We start from the raw sequence: 22,745 nt of genomic DNA on the forward strand, positions 1-22,745 counted from the left end.
TCCGCATATCAGAGCTGCAGCAGAAGCGTTGAGCTCATAATGTTAAAGTGAAAGCCTGTTTCATTCTCCCTCTCCTCTCTCTCCTCAACAGTTCCCTGCAACTTTTAACTGCCAAATATCATATACCATCTGAAAATATGTGAATATCTCATTTAAACAGATGTAATAAACCAACCTCACACAAACCAACCTCACACAACTTCAGCAGATCCAGCATCCTGTGGAGCGCTCATTTATCTTCCTCTGAAGTACATATTCTAATAGTCTCTCCTTAACTGTTCAATGAAACTTTTCTAATGATAAAAGGCAAATATCAATAAAACTTTTATTATATACCATCTGCAAATATGCAGACACCTTGCTTAAAAATATGTAATTCACAAACCTCACGAAAATCCAGGGTTTTCTTCCCGTCGAGCACTCATCATATATCTTCCTCTGAAGCACATATTTCATCAGCAAGAATCAAAAACTTCAGGATCAAAAGTTCCTCTGACTCACAAATAATGACTGTCCAAACAGGCGATCCAGGCCATTTAAACTGTCAGGAGATTGCTGCTCACACTGGATCCGCACTAGTGCTTGAGTGTAACTTCAAAGTAAAAGTGCTTCACGTGTGCTATAAGTAAATGTCATGTTCACTATGCACTGTATGTGCAATTGGTTTGAATTTATATTTTGGAGAAAATGCGATTACTAATGTGGACATGCCATCTATGGTTTCTGAGTTACTGTGTGTACTTTTATTTCCTTCTTCCTATTATATTAACAACTTCTTCATGTGCAAATTAATTACTAAACAGAAATATGAAAAACTGCTATCAACCATTCATACAATATTATTCTTTTAGATAATTTTTTACAAAGTTAAAGTTTATTGTGAAATTTTGTAAATATAGTGCTAAATAAGAGTTTGTAATTTTTTTTTTAGCACTTATGTTTATGTCACTGTATATGCTTTATAAAATTGTGTGATATATTGGCATTGTATCAGTCTATAGGCCACCCTACTCTCTGGATTTTGGCATCAGCAATTAAAAATACCCATATCGGTAGATCACCACTTTACATCCCTGTATTGATATTTTTGTTAATCTATTTGGCCATGAGATGCAACTAGTGCATTGGCGAAGTTGCTTTACTTTGTGCCCTAGATGCTGGCAAGCACTGCAATATTCAGCACCGTGAAAGGAGAGCCGGGTGCGTCAGTCTCTCCCGCCAGTACATAGCCTCTCCGTAGCAAGCCCCATGCATGGCCTCCTTGTGGTGACAGATGGAAACTGGGTAGCATGTGGCCCAAGGCTAGATATGCAGGGACTTTGAGGAGGTCTGGCCCACAGACATGGGAACACACCCTGGTGCCAACAAACTTACCCCCAGCTAGTAGTAAATAGCAGGGTAGATGGAGCCCTGTAAGGCAGTTCATCAAAGGGAAGGCTAATCTGACAAAAACCTATAACTTGGCATTTTCCTCTGCCGTCTCAGCTAGCTGAACTACTGAGGAAGGACACCAAGCCTAAAGATTGGACTCGATGTGTGCGAGCTGATCTCCAATTTAAACAACCAGCACAGGCGAGAGGAGAGAAAACAAAGTGTGCTGCATGGATTGGGCTCCACAGTCACTTTCGAGCCTGCAGAAGATAGACAGACCATTCTCCTCCTCCGCTTATCCTCGCAAGTGAGGAGAACAAGCCATGATGTCATCTAAATTAGTGCAACCTCTTGAAACAGTGTGCATTATCTCAGCGCGGTCAGAGCTGCTTCTATAAAGTCGTGAGAGATTAAAACAGAACCAGCAGATTCATCATTTTTCTCTCACAAGTTTGGTGCCCTTTCAACCACGATCCAGTTATGATATTGTGATGTATTGCAACACATAATGCATTGTGAAGTGGTTGGTGATACCCATGGTTGGACACCAATGAAGTTTCTCATCTGCAGACCAAGCAATACAATTACAAACTGCAGGGATACCAGAAAAAATATATGATTGTGTTAGGAAAGGTCTGTCTAGAAAGGCCAGAGTGCTTCGTACTCTAAGGGAGGATTGATAGGTTACTGCATAACTAAAGTCTGCAACAATTCAAACATGTATAGATGAGTAGCAGACAAAAAAAATTTCATCCATCAAATCCCTTCTCAAATCTTTGTCCTTATCCTGCCTCCACTGGGTCTGCGGTTCTGTTCTGGCTTTGATAAGATCAACGTTTGACAACAGAGAAGAGTGACGTTTCCTTATGTGACACTGCATATTCTCTACCACTGTGAGGGTTATACAACAGCAGGACAGCACATTGACAGAGAGAGATGGGGGAGGGAAAGAGATACAGAGCTAACTGCTTCAGTCTTACTGTCTGGAGTACACACCAACCCTGCAATAACAATGAAAACAAATATTTGCCTGTTCTGTTCACTTACAGCTTATGATCCTATTTGGCTTGGAAATATATTAAGAAATAAATCCTTAGTCAGCACTGTGGTTTGGGAAATCTATAAATTGTGCAGTTAAAAAAAAGGGGAAACAATTGAACCTTTTCCATTCAATATCCATTTCACAAAGAACTACCAGAATGTCTAAAGATCCATAGTCGCAAATCTCACACTGCAAGGTAAAGAAACAATTTCCGCAAAGAATCTGTCTTTAAAAGAGGCGAGAGCTTTGTCTAAATCAGGGGTCGGCAATGTTTTTGACATGGTGTGCCATTTTTTATTTTCCTGGTCAATGGCTGTGCCAATCCTTCACCTAACATCAAGTTTCATCAAGAACCTTATTTCATACTGATATGGGAAAAGGACATTTATCAGTGGAAACAAATAATCAAACTACCTCTTTTTAACTGCAAGTCTGCAAACAAAATATATATATTTTATAACACACATTATGTACCTTAATTGTTGACATTACCAGTCTGGATTGCTTGAGTTAGTATGCCATCTCGCTTATCAAAAATTATCAAAACTCTGGATAGTTGGGGGGCCTGGGAAGCTCAGCGAGTATTGCTGCTGACTACCACCCCTGGAGTCACGAGTTTGAATCCAGGGTGTGCTGAGTGACTCCAGCCAGGTCTCCTAAGCAACCAAATTGGCCCTGTTGCTAGGTAGGGTAGAGTCACATGGGGGTAAACTCCTCGTGGTCACGATTAGGGGCTCTCGCTCTCAATGGGGCCCATGGTAAGCTGTGTGTGGATCGCAAAGAATAGCATGAGCCTCCCATGCTATGGGAGACCGAGACGCGTCCCTTGCCACCCGGATTGAAGTAACCGCGCCACCACGAGGACCTACTAAGTAGTGGGAATTGGGCATTCCAAATTGGGAGATAAAAAAAACAACAACAAAAAATTCTGGATAGTCTAACCGCATATATATTACGTTTGTAGACTACTGATGATTTGTCAGTGTCTAATTTATTATTTTCAAGCAGACTACATTACCTTCATGATAATACAAATCTGAGCTCCATCTATATACTTCACAGAAAAGTTCTGTAACGTGCATTTGCATTGAACCCCTTACTAAAATCAGACAGCAGTATTCAGTTATAGTTTCTTTTGTTTTGCATGTAATGCATGTGTGAAAGATCAAAATAGAAGTGATCATTAGGAGTCATTTAACCTTAAATGTCAGTCTTTTTGTTCCTCACATTTTATTAACAATCTCACACGCGCACACAAAATATGTGGCCTGTGAAGGATTTTTTGTCATTTCCTGTAGCTATTATTAATCAGGTTTTATTATATTAATTTCCTTTATAAGACACTCAATTCATACATGTATATATATATTTAGATTAAAAAAAAATACAAAATTTCACAGTAATGTATGAGCAAATTATCCTATTTCATGTGACATCACTGTATGACCATGCTGGGGATCGTGTTATCTGGTCATGTATGTATGCACGTGAATACATTTACTATATATAGCCTACATTTTTAAAAGAACACTTATATAGGCTACTTAAATAGGCAGTGAGGCTAAACACTATTAAAGTGTGATGAGACTCATGCTGCGTGTGCAAGCCATTCGCGCATCACAAGCCGATCAACTATTTAGCCATTTTCTGTGAATCGAACCTGCAAAATCATACAATTTTATTTCCAGGTTTAATTATATTTTTAATAGACTCAGATTTTTGAACACCACAATGTGAGTTTGTTTTCTCTTTTAATCATTTAATGTAATTTTGAGTTTGACCATGTTTTAAGGAGGGCGTACCAGTATGCTGGGTTGGAAATCTAAAGGATTAATAGTGGTGTTTTGCTTATTACATCACGTGTTGTTCTGAAAGCAATTAACAAAATGAAACGCGTAGTGTTGGCTGTCATCCACGCAGCCTGACTGAAGCAAAGTGGGCGCGTTTACTCATGTGATTAACCGAAAGTGAAGCGAAATAGTTGCATGATTCTGTTGGGTGTACTGCAGTCTTGTCACATTTTTTCCTTTTTGTTTAGCCTCTCATTAAGCTCATGAAAACACACTGCACGATCATGAGGAAGGATTACATCAAGCTGTAGACTGTATTGCAGGTGCAGAATTTATTTCAATAAAATAGTCTAATCCACTCTTGCCATTGCTGGTGTGCCAGTGATTACCCCCTCTGCATGTCAATGCTGGCACGCGTGCCATAGGTTGCCGACCCCTGGTCTAGATCCAGTGGAAGACACAAGTCATTAAAATTTTTTGACTTGCCTGTGAGGTACTAGGAAAACAATGTTTTGAGTAGGGATGGGCATTCATCACAACATTGGTATTCGAAAGCATTTAAGCTCACACAAAGCGAAGAATAAGAAACCGCTAAAGTAGACTGATGCAGTTAACGTACAGTACGAGTATAAACACTCGCCATATAATAGTTATGTTTATATTGTCTCATGTCATGTTTTTGTTGAGAAAAACAAGCATATCCACATGCTCAGTAAACTATGCTCATTTATACACACCAGTTTAATTGATGGAATGTCCCTTACCTCAGCTCGCATAGTCTTTCTCGGATGCCATGTTTGTTGTTTCAGAATTGTCATGGGATTACTTTGCTACAGGGACACTGCTTTCTGAAGAGCTGCACATATACGAGAGTACAACAACAACAACAACTTACATTTATATAGCGCTTTTCTCAAACTCAAAGCGCTTTACATAGTATAGGGGGAATCTCCTCAACCACCACCAGTGTGCAGCATCCACCTGGATGATGCGACGGCAGCCATAGTGCACCAGAACGCCCACCACACACCAGCTATTGGTGGAGAGGAGATGGTAGAGTGATGTAGCCAATTCAGGGATGGAGATTATTAGGAGACCATGACAGATAGGGGCCAATGTGGGGAATTTGGCGAGGACACCGGGGTTAAACCCCTACTCTTTACGAGAAGTGCCCTAGGGATTTTTAATGACCACAGAGAGTCAGGACCTCGGTTTAACGTCCCATCGGAAAGACGGTGCTTTTTTTTACAGTATAGTGTCCCCGTCACTATACTGGGGCATTAGGACCCACACAGACCGTAGGGTGAGCACCCCCTGCTGGCCTCCCTAATACCACTTCCAGCAGCAACCTTGGTTTTTCCCCAGAAGGTCTCCCATCCAGGTACTGGCCAGGCTCAACCCTGCTTAGCTTTAGTGGGCAACCAGGTAATAGCTGCAGGGTGATATGGCAGGTGAGTAATGTGTACACATAAATGTACTACTTATCCAGTACATTTAAACAGGAGCCCAGCTTTCTCACAGTAAGCCACATTCTCACAATAACCCACTTTTCTGGTGTCCATCTGAACGTACTGGCAGAACCGTTTGCTCAACAAATGTGATCAACTTGTGTCCATATTCAACAGCGCCACCCAGTGCATTCTGTTATAACTGCCAGTTTTAGTTTGTGTGTTCAGGATTTAACATGCATCTCATTGTATATATGGCCAGCAAATCAAAACTTTAAGAAATTCAAATAGTATTTTTACTATTGCAGAATGAATATTCGACTACTCATGCACATCCCTAGTTTTGAGGGTCCAAACCACAAACTTAAAAGGAAAAAAAAGAATGCAAATATAAATTCCTTTTGAATTTTAAAAGATTTTACAAAACTATTATTGAGCCAGTCACTTTTATCGCCATTAAGGGGAGAAGAAAAAAATTCCAGAAAACTTAAATTAGATAATGTTTACCTCCTGAAAAGGAAAATGTGTCCCTTGTTGGTGGAAAACAACAAAAAAGTACAGAAGGCTCATTATTTTAGGACCCATAAATAAGAATAAAAGCACAAACTTTGAAAAAAAAGAAATTACAATCAAATAAAAAACATTGGCAATGTACACAGGGAATTGTACAGTGCTCTCCTTCATCCGTCATCTCTCTGTCCTCTCTAATGGTGACAGTTTGCTGAGAGGACAGCTTTGCTAAACTTCTTTCAGTCTCATTATCTAAAACACTTTCCATATTTCTCTCCCTTTTTCCATCTGTCCTTCTCTCTCTCTATAAAAGAACATTTGGTGAGAACAAGAGGCAGAAAATCTGAATGTATTTACTCATTTATATTTTATTTATAGCAAAGAATAGCAGTGGACTGCACAAAACAGTTTTGCTGGGATATCCAACTCTGATGTTATTATGGGACAATGGATGGGTTACTGAGTTACTGTTGTATTCAGATCAGGGCTCATGTCTCATACATATTTTTTAGTAGTTCAGATTTTGACTAGCCTTGCCGAAACTTTCAATGGTCCTGCTTCAAAAAAAATGTCAATGTACTTTTTGCAATATATTTTCATAGGTTTAGAGACGATAAATTGCCATTAAAAACAGCTGATTTTCAGGGCTGATTTTTCCTGTCAAAAGGTGGCTGAAACATTTATCAGGCAATAAGACTACAACTAGTGCTGTGCGTGATAGAAAATATCTTGTGTGGAATTACAACAAGTTGCAAATTGTTATCAAGGGGGAGAAGGAGTGTGAAGAGGAGGGAGTGGCCGGGCCGTGATGAAGCCCGGCCAACACTGAATCAGCTGATCAGCGGGAGAGCAAGATAAGGGGCAGCCTTTTACTTGTTACATTACCTTTACAGTGAAAGAATTTCACAAGATGCAACTATCATTAAAACTTTTAACACAACTAATTTGATTACTCAAATTAAAGCACCACAGAGCAAGGAATATTATGACTTGCTAAAGCGGAGCCAGCTTCAGCAAAAACGGACAAGCTTCATAACAAAGAATACAGTTAATGCAAATTAAGAACACTCCAAAAATTAAGAAAACGAACCAATTTAATGTGAGCCTAACAAGGCGCTATTCAGAATTCAGTTAAAGTGAGGAATTTAATTAGGAATGTTTAATGTGAGTTAATAATGTGCTTTTGTTTCAGTGTTTTGTTTGTAACTAAGACCAGTAACTCTGAAAAATGGCAGACATGTTGATACATAAAGCATAAATGTATTATTCATATTTCTTCCACAGTTGTGTAATTAATTAGTGATTTGAAACAAGGTAGCATAAAAAACAGAACTGCCAAACTATCAGAATCGGCAGATGTTGCTCTAAATAATCAGATATTGTATTGGCATGCACATTTTGTAATGGTGCATCCCTAGTTCAAATATATATAAAATTATATTGTTTCTGTTTAATTATATTTACACTGATGAGCCAAAACATTATGACCACTCAAAGGTGAATTGAATAATGTTGATCATCTTTTAACAAGGCCACATGTCAAGGTCTGGGTAGATTAGATGTCAAGTGAACAATCAGATTTCATAGTCAATGTGCTGAATGCAGGAGAAATGGGCAGGAGTAAAGACCTGAGTGACTTTGATAAGAGCCAAATTGTTATGGCCAGACAACTGGGTCAGAGCATATCTGAAAAGGCAAGTCTTGTGGGGTGCTCCAGGTCAGCAGTAGTGAGTTCCCTGTCGACAGTGGTCCAAAGAGGGACAAACCGGCAACAGGGTGTTGGGCGCCCAAGGCTCATCGATGCGCAAGGGCAATGAAGGCTATCCAATCTGGTCTGAACCGACACAACATCTACTGTGGCACAAGTCAAGAGAAATTTTAATGATGGTTACCGGGGGGGGGGACTACCACATCTGGAGTTGCAAGTTTGAGACAAGAGTGACTCCAGTCAGGCTTCCTAAGCAACCAATTGGCCCGGTTGCTAGGGTGGGAAGAGTCACATAGGGGTTACCACCACGCTATAATGTGGTTCTCGCACTTGCTGGGGCGCGTGGTGAATTGTGCGAGGATGCAGCAGAGAATAGCATGAAGCCTCCACATACGCTATGTCTCTGCGGTAACATGCTCAACAAGCTACGTGATAAGATGTGTGGATTGACGTCTCAGACGTGGATGCAACTGAGATTTGACCTCCGCCACCCACATTGAGGCGAGGCACTCACCACGAGGACCTAGAGAGTATTAGGAATTGGGCATGCCAAATTGGGGAGAATTTTTTTTAAATAATAAAATGGTTATGGGAGGAATGTGTCACAATATAAAGTGCATCACACTCTGCTGTGTATGGGGCTGCATAGCAGCAGACAGGTCAGAGTACCCATGATGACCCCGTCCACTGTCAAAAGTGCCAACAATGGGAACACGAACGTCAGAACTGGACCTTGAAGCAGGTCAGAAGGGCGCCTTGTCCGATGAGTCCCATTTTCTTTCACATCACGTGGATGGTTGTGTACGTTTGTGCGTGTGCCATCACTAGGGAAGTGATGGCACCAGGATGCACAATGTGTAGACGACAAGGAGGGAGTGTGATGCTCTGGGCAATGTTCTGCTGGGAAACCCTGGGTCCGGCCATTTATGTGGACGTCAATTTGACATGTGCCACCTACGTAAACATAGTTGCAGAATAGGTACACCCCTTCATGGCATTGGTCTTCCCTGATGGCAGTGGCCTCTTTCAGCAGGATAATGTCCCCTGCCACACTGCACACATTGTTCGAGAATGGTTTGAGAAACATGATGAAGAGTTCAAGTTGTTGCCCTGGTATCCAAATTTCCCAGAACTCAATCTGATTGAGCATCGGTGGGATGTGCTGGACCAACATCCACGGCGGCCCCACCTTGCAACTTACAGGACTTGAAAGATCTGCTGCCAATATCTGGTCTTGTAGAATCCATGCCTTGGCAGGTCGGCACTGTTTTAGCAGCACGTGGAGGACAAACGGAGTATTACGCAGGCAGTCATAATGTTTTGGCTCATCTGTGTATATTATTTATTAGGGATGCACTGAAATTTCGGCCACCGAAAATGTTTGGCAGAAAATGACAGTTTTACACTTGAGGCTACATCTGTCATTTACAGTTTGAGGTTGGTTTTAGTTCTGTTACTGCTGTTTTGCACAATCATTTTATATTAAAGTGGAAATACGTTTACATAAACAGAATAGAGGCCGTTCTGTGTTTTGCCTATCGTTATCATTAAAATGACTGTGCAGCATATTTAAACTTTTTGAATTAGCTAAAATGCTATACTAGAGGTGCTAAGTTCATTACTTGACTGCTGTTTTGCATATCATTATAGTTTTCTAAAACGTTACATTATTTGGATAATTGATTAAAAAAAATCTGTTAAATTTGAATGTTAAAGAATTGAATAAAGAATAATATATTTAATAATGTTTTAATATATTTTCTGTCCAATTTTGATGCGTTACTTTCAATAAAAGTGTGATCATTTTATTGGTTTGTAGTTTTTAAAATCAGATTACTTAAATTCATGAAATTAATTAAAAAGTATAATATTAATACAATTATAAAAAAATTTAAATTTTCGGTTTTCGGCCAAGTGCATCCTGAATTTTCGGTTTCAGCCCAGAATTTTCATTTCGGTGCATCACTATTATTTATTAAATGTTAGGTGTTATTTGCCAATTATTATATTATTATAAACAAATGTTTTCTTAACAAAAAATACATTTAAAAAAATTATTTATTACGTTTTTAATTTGCAATAAGGTCAATGATAGTTATAAAGTTAAACATGCTTTTGCCTGAAAAGGATGGCATAAACTGCTGAAAGGTTTTTATTGGTTTATACACTCACTGAGCACTTTATTAGGAACACTATGGTCCTAATAAAGTGCCCGAAGTGGTCTTCTGTTGTAGCCCATCCGCCACAAGATTCGATGTGTTGTGCATTCTGAGATGCTATTCTGCTCACTATAATTGGATATAGTGGTTATCAGCATTACCGTTGCCTTCTGTCAGCTCGAAAGAGTCTGGCCATTCTCTGCTGACCTATCTCATCAACAAGGCGTTTCCGTCTGCAGAAATTCTACTTACTGGATGTTTTTTGTTTTGGCACCAATCTGAGAAAACTCTAGACTGTTGTGCGTGAAAATCCCAGAAGATCAGCAGCAACAGAAATACTAAAACCAGCCTGTCTGGCACAAACAATCATGCCACGGTCGAAATCACTGTGATACATTTTTTTCCCCATTCTGATGGTTGATGTAAACATTAACTGAAGCTCCTGATGCATATACTACATGAATAAGTAGGATGCTTCCAAGACTATCACAAGTTATTCTTGCAATTTCGACAAAACTTCATCTCAGTTAGCCAGCTACATAAAGTAACCATTGTGACACATTTAAATCAGCAGAATTTACTACCACAATCCTCAATACGTCACCGAAAACCAAATGTTTAAGTGCCCAAGGCATAAAAACACATCTACAACATCAACAAACAAAACACATAGTGACAGCACTGGCTAGATAGGGCAAGTGACAGTTTCGTCAACTGGCTCAAAACTCACACTGGCCGGGGGCAACCCTTATTATTGTTGAGCCCTGCAGTTCCTCATTAAGAGCCCTCATCCATATAGAGGAGTGTTTGAGGCACCATAATGAGTGCTGTCATCGAGTAGTGCATTGTTGCCATGGGCCTACTGTATATTCATTACTGGTCCACCATTGCAAGACAGCACTGCAGAGATATGCAGAGGAAAGCAGAGCTTGAGAATGGGAGGAGACAAGACAGAAGGATAAAAGAAGAAGAGAGGACCAAAGAGGACAGAGGGACAGCAGAGTAAACATCATCCATCACTGTGCAGTGGTTCTCCTACAGCTGGCTGACAGGCTGCATAGAACAGGAGCACAGACTGCTCACTTGCACAGGCGAGATAACCTACAGAAGCTGATCAAAGTATGGAGCCTTCTGCCTACAAATCAGCTCCTCTTCTTTGGAAACTCCAACTGAACAACCTTATCTGCATCCGTTCTGTACACTCTTTCCTACGCAACTCTGCAGAGATCTATAAAACTAGTTTCTCATCTTCAGCAGTCTCTCTTCCCTCAGGGACTGCCCTCCCCATCATACCAGATCATAAATCTCTAATCAAAGAACCATATACTGTATGCTTCCACTGCAAATAGTGGAAGATATCACACATCTACGAGACTCTGCTTCCAACTGATGCCTCCACCATTTGGTCCATTCTGTACCACATGACCATGAAATATCTGCAGACATGGCTCTGATGCACACAGTGTGACTGTGCAGGGGACTAAGACCTGCCACTCCGGCATGTCACAACATTAAGATATTGAGAGAACCAAGGGTCACTAGGGCAGAGTCAGGGGACAGCCAAGTGTGATTTGTATGCATGTGTGGAGAGTTCTACATCCAGTATCTAAACTCATCTAATGAAGTGAATGGAGCAGCGGACGGGGTGTGCCGCATGGCTACAGCTTAATTCCTTTACATTTTCACCTTCAGACTAAAATAAAGGAGAAAACTGTGATACGCAGCTGCAGAGATATGCCTCCCAGAACAAGCGAGAGGATTTCTGTCCTTCTCCATTAAGAGCCCATGGGCAGATAAGACAGAGAGGGGAGAGTTAATTAACATGGGGTTGAGAAGGGGACATTTATTCCCCCGAAAAGGCTTTTTCAGACCTCTGGGCAACAGCACTCCCCCTGAGACCAACGGCTGCACCAATCTCCAATTCCATCCCTCCAGATTTTCATCTGGAGGCCTGTGCACTTCAATCATTTAAAACATTCATGAAACAACTGAACAATACAGCCAGCAAAGACACAAAAATCCATTAAAACTCAATAAGCTATACTGTACCTCCTGTCCTGAGAGGTAGTAAGCAGCCAGAAGCCCTCCAATGAAGCGGATGTTCACCTCAAAGACAGATACTTCTGCGTTCTGTGGAAACAGAGGGAAAAGAAAGATAAAAATAAATTAGAGGCACAAAAGGTCAATCAAACTTTTAAATAGCAGCACTCTCAAATGAACCCCAATTTAAACATTAGAGCTGACACAATAATCTCTCAATATCGGACTAAATTGAACGCTGGAGCAGTGCATGTGGCTGGTAATGTGTGTGTACGTGTGTGTGTGTGTGTGTGCGCGTGGGTTTACTTAGCTGTACTCTGGAGACAAATTTGTCCTTAGAAATGACCTAAATATGACAAAACCTTCCTTTTTGGATAACATCCAGGGGCAACCATTTTTATCACTGAAAAAATTATTAATAAAGCAAATAATATATATGTAATATAAATATACATTAAGTTCTCCTTTAGACAGAGTCTGGGTTAGTCTGTAGTCATTACAATTAAACTTCTACTGTTTTATATACGGCTATGGTATGTCCTCATTTAGAAAGCCAAAGGAAACGCATGAGTGTGCGTGTTTGCTAGAAATAGGATTATTATGTTTGACCAAAACAGTACACGATCTAATTCAACCAATACAGCAAAATAATCTAAACACAGAAAATACAGCAAGGATGCTTGTAAAAGCTCCCCGCATTTCATTCAGCCCTCTGACAATCCCATAATTCATAGTTCCTTAAGTTTTTGTGTGCACTCATGAAACATAAGCAAGTTTTCCAGTTCTTAACATAACATTGCTAAAGCACTTATATTGACAAGTTTTTATACTAATTTGGTAAGACAGGAACATGATTTAACAAACTCTTTTCACTTAGCATTCATTTAGCATTTCTATTAATTCAGACAAAAAGATAACAAGCAGCAGATTAATTCAGATATAACTGTTCTCTGACCAAGGGCCATTAATTCAGCTTTACCAGCTATGATTAATAGTGATGGCAAGCAGCATCATCCATCATCACAACAGAAGTGAAGAGACAGAAAGCGAGAGAGATAACAGGAGGACATGAAGGTGAACGAGAGGGTATAAAAAATCTTGAACACAACTTTTAACATTGTTATAACCATGTTATTAACGGCATGTAACATAACAGCCCATAAACATAAGAAGTCTAAGACCAGATGGTTTTGTTTTTTGTTTTACACTCTTTGTCCCTATGTGCACTTCCAAACTGTAGTCTGGCTTTTTTATGGCAGTTTTGGAGCAGTGACTTTCAGAAAAGAGCAGCCTTTCAGATTATGTCAATATAGGACTCGTTTTACTGTGGATATAGATACTTGTCTACCCATTTCATCCAGCATCTTCATAAGGTCCTTTGCTGTTGTTCTAGGATTGATTTGCACTTTTCGCACCAAACTACGTTCATCTCTAGAAGACATAATGTGTCTCCTTCCTGAGCGGTCTGATGGCTGCGTGGTACCATGGCGTTTATATTTGCGTACTTTTTTTTTTGTACAGAAGAACATGGTATCTTCAGGCATTTGTAAATTGCTCCCAAGAATGGACCAGACTGTTCCACAATTTTTTTATGAGGTCTTGGCTGATTTCATTTGATTTTCCCATGATGTCAAGTAGAGAGGCACTGAGTTGAAGGTAGGCCTTAAAACACATCCACAGGTACACCTCCAATTCAGTATGCCTCCAATCAGAAGCTAATTGTCTAAAGGCTTGATATCATTTTCTGTAATTTTCCAAGCTGCTTAAAGGCACAGTTAACTTAGTGTATGTAAACTTCTGAACCACTGGAATTATGATATAGTCAATTAAAAGTGAAACAATCTGTCTGTAAACAATTGTTGGAAAATTTACTCATGTCATGTTCATTCATATTCAATTAATTAAATAAAAAGGAGACCATACACCATGTAAAAACTTAATGTTAAAATTTAAATGCACAATCCAAAAAGAATAGTAGCAACAAAATTTAGAAGGGCTGGTATTCCTAAGAACAATATTTAAATTCTATTCTCTATTTTCAAATTGAGGAAAAAACAGCATTATGGACATGACATCTCTCTCTGTTATGGATGAGACAGATGTCTTTGATAGGTCATTTTCCTTTTCTCTCCCTCCATGCAAAACATAGCTGAATATCAAACCATAATTTCCTTACAAGCCTTAATTCTAATTTTGGACTTAGATGGAGGTATCTGGCCATTTCATTTTGCTATCAGCATAATCAATGCATTTTAAAACACTTCATTAGGGAAGTAGTTTAATTTGGAGAAGAACATCTCAAGGTCTCCCATGTCCTGATTATGTTGCACTCCGTCTGTATGAACAGCCCCTGGGATAAGAGTCTGAGCCATTTCACCACTGAGTTCAAGCAAATACCATAACTCTTTTGGAATATTATGTACATATAACTGTAATGAATTAAAAACACTGTGGTATCTTCGGTAATATGAAGCTTGAGTATAGGGTAGTACTAGTGTTACCACAATGTTTCCTTGTTTTACTTTTTACATTGGCAGCTTGCACTGGCTAAATCTTTATTTAAAAAGGAATGAACAGCCAGGAATGTTCTTTGCAATAATGAACAGGGTGCTGTTTGGTTTATGTATTTGTTGTGCCCTCTTGTGGACTCGAAAAAAAATTTAAATTTGATTTTAAAGAGAATTTTGGTAATATGTAAATGAAAATGTTTAATTTTGATTCTCAGCCCAGTTGACAGCTCTAGACCGAATTGCATGACTTGATGTTGTGTTTTGTGATGTAACTGTTGTGTACGGATGTGAACCTGTGCATTAAACGGTTTTAACACGTGCATTCCAGACAATTCGAATTGAGTATTCTGATTGAACGTGGTATAAGGTTACATACTCCCATCATATAATTTACTAGATAAAAGGCAAGTAATAGACTTGTTCCTCTTACCACTGTGGTAAAAATAGCATCTGCTTTAATTTATTCTGAAACAATGATTGCAGAAGTTTCAGACCAATTTTGTACTAACCACTCAAATACATCAATGGACAGTAACAATTTCAAAGTAAAATTATTCTAAAAACACATGTTTTTAAGTAGCACAAGTTTTGCTAATCTAATCCAGAGAAAAAGTAAATCTATCTTTCCAAAACACTACTTCACAGGAGGGATCAAATGTTCTTGGAGAAATAAACAATTTCTCTCTCTCTGATCACGTCACGTTTATTCAGTATTTCACTTTTATGCTATTCACTTTTTGGTCTCCCATTTTCTTTTACCAATGCTCTTCAGAAATCCTTCCAAGACCTCCACTCCACTAAGAAAGCTGGAGCCCTGAACAGCCAGCAATGTCCAAACATGAATCATCCTCACATGTTTTGTAAGACACGCTTGTCCAAAAGCACCAGTGAGGCAGGGGGGCGAGAAAAGAAATTAGGTTAGTGCTAGACAAGGAAGAAAGCTACAGAAATCTCAGGGACTGTGTGCCCACAAGATCTGCTATAAGAAAGAGGCAGAAGGATGTCCATGCTTTTACATGGAGAAGTTGTTTAATCTTAAAATCCAGTTATGAATCCATAAAATGTAAGTTAATCAGTTCGTTTTTAGAATCCAGTTGTCACTCTCGTTTAAAACAACACTGTGTGAAAAGTGTGAAAGTAACCATAATTAGCACTCTAAAACAGGACTGACAACCATATTTTACTGCTGTAAATGTAGCCAAAATGACACATCACACTTCCACCAGAGAGATGATAGAGCTGAGAAGACCATAAAGGCTCTCCATATCTGAAAAAGGAGATGGGAAAAAGGGACCGGTAGTGAAATGGAGAGAAACAGGAGAGGAAGAAATCTCATTAATGGGTCAGGAAGTGAATGCAGACAGAGAAGGAGAGCAGGAGATATGGGGCCCCTGGGGTCTGGCCCTAGTTTCATTCTCAGAGTTCTCTTTTGTCTGCCATTTTCTCCTCAACATCACCAGCTAATTCTAGAAGCAGAGTTCTGCCTGTTCACATTGTTTCCATGGCGCCAGTCTTGTCTCCTGGAAACTGTGATGTGTCACATTTACTCCTTTCTCACCACGCTTATCCTCATAGTGCCATCAAACTCTCAATCTGATCAAAAACTGAGAGATTCACACACACTCTGAGGATTGAAGTGTTGGGAGAGTTATGAGGTGTCGAACGACTGTTACTACAGCAGTGTCAACTAACTGCCAAAGTATGGAGCCTACCACTTCGAAACAATGTCCTGAGAAATAACTAGGTCTAAAAACGAAAACAGGCAGACTTTGCCAGCAAACCTCCAAGAAATAAAAATCTGTCAGCCTTTCAGAGGTATTGTTAAATGAGCTTGTGTTTGTATCAGAGTCTAGGCTACTTACCACGCTGAAATCCAGATTTTGTTCAATCCACTCCTGGCCGTCCTTAAACTCGTCATGGAGACCCATTATATAGAGAGTGTCCAGGGCATCTACTACAGTGGCCCCCATCTGGGAATTCCCTGCAAAGAGGGTATAGAAAGACAATGAATACCACAAACACATATTATGACCATGACTCTAACTGCCAGTGAAAGTGATCTCAATTTTCATCAGTATAAATTAGAAATGTGAGTGGTACTTGCCAAGGATGCAGCCAAATGTTTTAGATATGGGGGTCCAAATATAAAAGCTCAAGAGTCTGCCATTTTCTCAACTAATATGAATATTGTGGGAGACAAATCATAAGGGCCAATATGGGCCAAAAATGCCATGTCTCCATGATATTCTGGTCCCTAGATATAGCTCAGATCACAAAGTCTATGGGATTTTTGATTGTGACATCCACAAGACAAAAATATGGAGTCTGATTGCTAAGAAAAGTTAAGTAATAGTACACCTTAACAAGTACACCTTAAAAATCATTCATGTCAGTAGCATAAACAGATTGGGGCAAGTTATATGCTGAAGTTTAAAGGGGTCATGGCATGCATGGCATTAAAGGGGTCTATTTTATTATTTGAATAAGTTTCTTAAGATTCAATTATAATATTAGTTACGTTTTGTTTACACAAAAGAGCATATTTGTAAAACATGACATTTTTTCCACTCTGATTGACCCTCTGTCAGAAATGCACAGTTTTGGCACTGCATCACATTTAAGACTTGACAGCAAACACCCACTGTTATGATTGGATCCCTTGACTGACCTGCTCTCTCCTTGCCATCTCACCACTACTGGGTGGGCTATGGAATTTTTATGGTAAATTAGGCATTGATGTGTTGTAGAGGCGGTCAGACACAAATGTTTACCACAGTGACATCACAATGTGGAGGAAATAGGGAATGGGTCGTTTTGGCAGCTTGTTTTCAAAAAATTATCTTTTAGCAGTGATGGGGAAATTTTGAGTTCTGAAACTTGAAGTAGGTTTTTATAGTGCAACGATCCCTCTTATATGTCAAAATATTAAGGAAAATTTGATTCTTCATGTCCTGACCCCTTTAACACTTCAAGTTAGGGTCTTGTTAAAATCCCTAACTCTATAAGCAATAGTAACAATGCCAATACCCTATTACACAAGAATCCACCAGGGACACACCTTTTGTGCAAGGCATATATTACAATGACAACAAAAGTTCCAATAGATGGACTCGCACTATCCTGTTCATGATCTCTGTGATGGCTTGAGTTTAACAAGACTCAGGCATTCATTACAATACCGACAGCTCCATCACACACTAATTTCTTCCACTTTCCTAATCTCAATATCTCCACAAACAGGAGGAAAGTAGACAGTCTTCATTAATGCAGTCTGTCTGTCTTTGTACAAAAGGTGAATATATCAATCGGAGCCAAAATGTAAATTGAAGGGGAAACAATAAATATTAGCTTATGAATCAGAATCCTTAAAGTGTGTAATTGTTTTTTTTTTTTTTACATTAAAATACTTTCTTCCAGCTTACCATGCAGAAACATCTATAAATGAGCAATTCATAGGAGGATTCGACTAAAAGTGTAAACACTGTTGCTCCGTGGCGCTTTCAAAACATTGATCTGTTTGTTTGAGCATCCCGGCCAAATTGATATGTCAACATTAGCAATGCAGTGAGTTTGGGGCGGGTCAATCCAGACCAGTGGCAGCCGAGGCGAGAGTTCAGGAAACCAGTTTGAAAACAGTTTTTGTTCTTGCAATTTCATTAGGTGACACTGGAGGAGCAGAAATTACGCATTTCACCTTTAAACTGCCCGTTAAGAGAAAAATGTAAACGAGATTGAATATAAACATTGCTGTTATCCTATTAATACAATTTAAAAGCAGAAAACAGCCAAAAGATGCTGTGTGGCATCCCTTTCTCCCTCAATCTGTGGGAGCAGCAGTGTCATCATCATTATTATTGTCAGGAGCTCTAAATCACTCTAAAAATACCCAGCAGCCACCAGCCACTTAGCTCTTTTAATCTGTCCAGACTGTAGATCTTTTAAATCCAACAATGTCCAGCCCAGCCCTCTTCCACAGTGGTTCTCAGCTGGTTTTACATTTGGACCCAGATTTTGCACATTTGGTGACTGGTCGCAACTTGGTGCCCAAAGTACCAAAATTACACAAGAAACCAAGCATCTCTTCAAAATAATAATAAAAAATCACTAGAATAGTGTTTAACAATATTACCATGAACTACATAGGCCAAACAATATGCAAAATGATATACATTACACAGGCTGAATAGGAAAATTTACTAATTTGTAAATTAATGAACAACAGCAGAAGCTGGATATACCTAGGAACCTGATTTAATTAAGTCATATTTGTTTTACCTTTCATTGTTTTGTTAATGTTATTTTAGGATAAGGGCATGTCACGCAACCTGTCCATGTTAGGCATCTGCCCAATTTGGATAGCTTTTACCAAATGACAGAACTTGAAAATGTGCCAAAATACTGTAGGAGTTTGTCTGGATGCCTAGCTTTTGACATCATCAGCAAAATATAAGGGAAGCATTTGTATCTTTCCTTACAAAAGCTTATGTATTTTGATTACCTTAACTTATGTAACGTTGATTATCTGACTCCGTTAGTTCCATATGCAATTATTTTTCCTGCCAACCCATTTTTGGGTCATGAGCAATAATTTCTACCAAACCACAGAAACATTTCTGCTTTTCATCCCACTACAAGTTTACAAGGCCTACAGCCCTGCAGGGTTCTTGCACCATTTTAAAAGTAAAATTTAATGCTTTTTAAGACCTCAACAAATATAATTTAAGACCCAAAAATGTCATAATTTCTTTGGAATACTCCAAACAGCTCACAGTTGGCATTTTCATTTTTTTTATTTTGTTCCTTTGTGATGCAGAACAGAGCCAACATAACATACATAAGTTGGATTACACTAAACAACACAATGCATTGCATGAAGGAACCATATAGAATAATGAAAATAATAACACTTGAAGCAGACTCCATCATGGCTCAGTGGGAGACAGAATAAAAATACTTCCAACACTTAAAGCAGTCTCCATCATAAATAAGCTCAATAATGAAAGTCCTCAAAACAGCCTTTCCCAAGACAAAAAGTTGACAAATAATGTACATAACTGTTTGAAAAGTCCAGAATCGCAAATGAATGTCCATTTGTTTGCTCTTTGTCGTTTTATTCATACTTTGGTCAAACATGACAACATATGGTTTCTCACTAACGTTGCACGATAGCTCCTTCTTGATGAATGAAGTGATGCCATATTTGGCGACATATGCCGTTTTATTTTCACCACAGGTGAATGACTTTGCAAGCTGCGAATCGGGTAACATGGCAGCAAAAACGGCACGCATGTCATCGTTAGATTTAAATGAATTGTGCCTTGTCACAGTATGGAGAACCCACAGTACCTCTGCCTTTTGGGTGTCTGGCGGTGAAATGAAACTTGTTATAGCCAACTGAGAGGTGGCATCTGAACTTGTAACGTCGTTAGGTCATGCTGCAAACAATGCAGGGATTAACCTGGCCCCGCTATGGCTAGCTGCTGCAACGTAACGCTGGTGCTTTCCTCCTTTCATATGTGACTCGACGGCTTTGAGCCCCATGGTCCCTAATGAAAAGGTATTTTTGCATAATTTACACATTGGCTCGTTGTTTTCAGCCGGCGCCAACCACCTCCTAAATGCATCCTTTTCCATCCACTTGTCGTTAAATTTGCACTTCCCCATCTTCTTCGCATTTTGAACCTCACATCGACAACCGCGTAATGTCGACACTAGGGCTGGGATAAACTATTATTTTTTAAACGATTAATCTAGCGATAATTTTTTCGATGCATTGATTAATCTAACGATTCATTTTTTTCAGTCCGATTCGATTAATTGACTTGTGACAACACCGGTAATACCGGTTTCATCGGGGGTGGGGGTGTATAAAATGTTAATAAAAAAAAAACATTTGCCAGGAGTTTGATTGACTGGCGATCTGATCAATCAATCATAATACGCCATTTTTGTCCGACAAAGTAGTCAGGAGAGAGAAGATTAACGTCGGTGGATTTGAATTTGAATAATGGATTGTAGGCTACTGTACTGACATCTTTCCGCGGTTAAAACAACAGTCCTTCTGATGTAGGCTACATTCATGTTTAGCCTATTTGATGCTATAAATTAACCAAGGAAAAGATGATCGGTTCACGAGCAGCTTTAACTGAGGCAATCAGTCACGACACATTAAAGAGCCACAAAATAGTAGGCCTATTTATGGTTTAATTTTCTTTGAATGACCAAATTTGAAAGTTGAGACTTTATTAAATGTTACCTGCTTGGTCCTGTCTGTCAGCGCGTTGTCAGTGTCCTCTATGTATTTTTCACGACATTCATAGCTATAAGCGCATTATTAATAGCTATAAGCGAAAACTTTAGGTGTCGACAACGTATTATAGCCTACTCCAACATCGAGTGCAAAGTGGGGAGTTGAAAAAAAAAAAAACTTACGGTGCTCTGTCATCTGCAACTGCAACCGGGTGGCGCCTCTTCAGATGCTGGTGCATTGCCGTGGTGCTAGAATGGAAGGCCATCTCCATTTCGCAAAGACGACATATCACGGAATTGTTTCCTTTTAAATTAAAGAATTCCCATACTTTAGAGGAACGAGTGCATGCCGCCTTGCACTTGCACTGATAGTCTGAGGAGCCACTCGTATTGCTACTATTCGCCGGCGCCACCATCTTTGTTTTGGGTCCGACGAATCGACGCGCATATTTTGCGTCGACGCGTTGTACCAGCCCTAGTCGACACGCAGCCTGACGTCAGCGTCTGTAGCCGGCGTACCGTAAACAGCTATTAAATCGCGGAGACTCATTTCACACAATACTAAATTAATCAACTAGATGTTTTACAGTGGGCCACTGTGCTTTATCATCGCCATTAAGCGCACCGGCAAAAAATGTAATACCTACAGCAATTTTACGGTAAATTTAAGACAATTTAAGACCTTCATTACCCGAATTTTAATTTAAGACATTTTAAGACTTTTTAAGGACCCGCGGGAACCCTGGCCCTGTCCTCATGTCATTTATGACCACAAAATTTTCCTTTATTGCTCCTTTCCATTCCATCCTTCAGTTGCCTTTCTCTTTGCAACTGTTAAACGAGACTCTTCATCTTTAAAGGGATAGTTCACCCAAAAATCAAAATTCTCTCATCATTTACTCACCCTCATGCCATCCCAGAATATCTAAGCTCTGTTGGTCCATACAATGCAAGTGACTGGTGATTAGCACTTTAAATCTCCAAAAAGTAAAGACTGTCATAGTAGAAGTAATCCATACAACTCCAGTGGTTAAATTAATGTAATCTATAGCAACACAATCGCTTTGGGTGAGAAACAGATCCATATTTAAGTCTTTTTCACTATAATTGATAACTTCTGGTTGCTCTCCAATGAGCGCTCGTGAGAGGACCCAGTTCATGCAGCCTCTCCCATGACAAAAGCCCGTTGGCATGTTCAAATGAAAGCAAAACCAATGAAGTTTGTGAACAGCATTCTGGTGTAAATAAACAGAGCTGCAATTCAGGTTGCATCACGTCAGTTCTTGCGTGAACATGCCAGCATTCATACATGAAATGGGTCCTTTCATGGACGTGCATTGAAGAGTGACCAAAAGAAACCGCAACTACTCCCAAAAGCAGTGCAGAGCAGGTGGCACAGCTGTAAATACTTATATAATTGAAATCTGGGAAACACATTTTCAAAAGATCTCAATACTCCACTCTCATATAGGTCACAGTGTGTATTAACCCCCCTCACCAGGGGTTGCGTTAACCGAAAATTCTTCATCATTGACGGATAATTCCAAATGCGGTCCATCATTTTGACAGATAAAAAAAGAAGATCGTTTTAGCCTAGAGCATACGTTTTGACTTCACTAACGCTTTCACGTACACTCCCACTGTGTGTGCGCCCCGTTTATTGCCTGGTATTAAGATGTGTATTTAGAGGCATCATCACCATTAACACCTGCAATGTGTGTCTCTTTTGACCAACTGTGTTCGGTTAATCCAACCAATATATGTACTCCTGAACCCATACATTTACAAATTCCAAAAAAGATCCCATTCCACCATATCAAATGCCTTTTCGGCGTCAAGTGAGATGGCAGCCAACGGAGACGGATCTCTCGATACTGACCACATAAATATTGATGAAACGCATAATGTTATCAGAAGA

The 22,745-nt window shown here is 39.5% G+C and overlaps 1 protein-coding gene across 1 annotated transcript in view; it reads right to left on the reverse strand.

Moving 5' to 3' along the window:
* The window catches only part of LOC127655271 (mannosyl-oligosaccharide 1,2-alpha-mannosidase IB), a 96,106-nt gene that overhangs the window by 32,636 nt on the left and 40,725 nt on the right, over window positions 1–22,745 (reverse strand). The window contains exons 3-4 of the mRNA XM_052142977.1: window positions 16,441–16,559; window positions 12,078–12,158 (exon numbers count right to left, since the gene is read on the reverse strand). Coding sequence (XP_051998937.1) covers window positions 12,078–12,158; window positions 16,441–16,559 — 200 coding nt within the window. The remainder of the gene's footprint in view (window positions 1–12,077; window positions 12,159–16,440; window positions 16,560–22,745) is intronic.

Source organism: Xyrauchen texanus, chromosome 14 (assembly GCF_025860055.1).
Source record: "Xyrauchen texanus isolate HMW12.3.18 chromosome 14, RBS_HiC_50CHRs, whole genome shotgun sequence".
NCBI lineage: Eukaryota > Metazoa > Chordata > Actinopteri > Cypriniformes > Catostomidae > Xyrauchen > Xyrauchen texanus.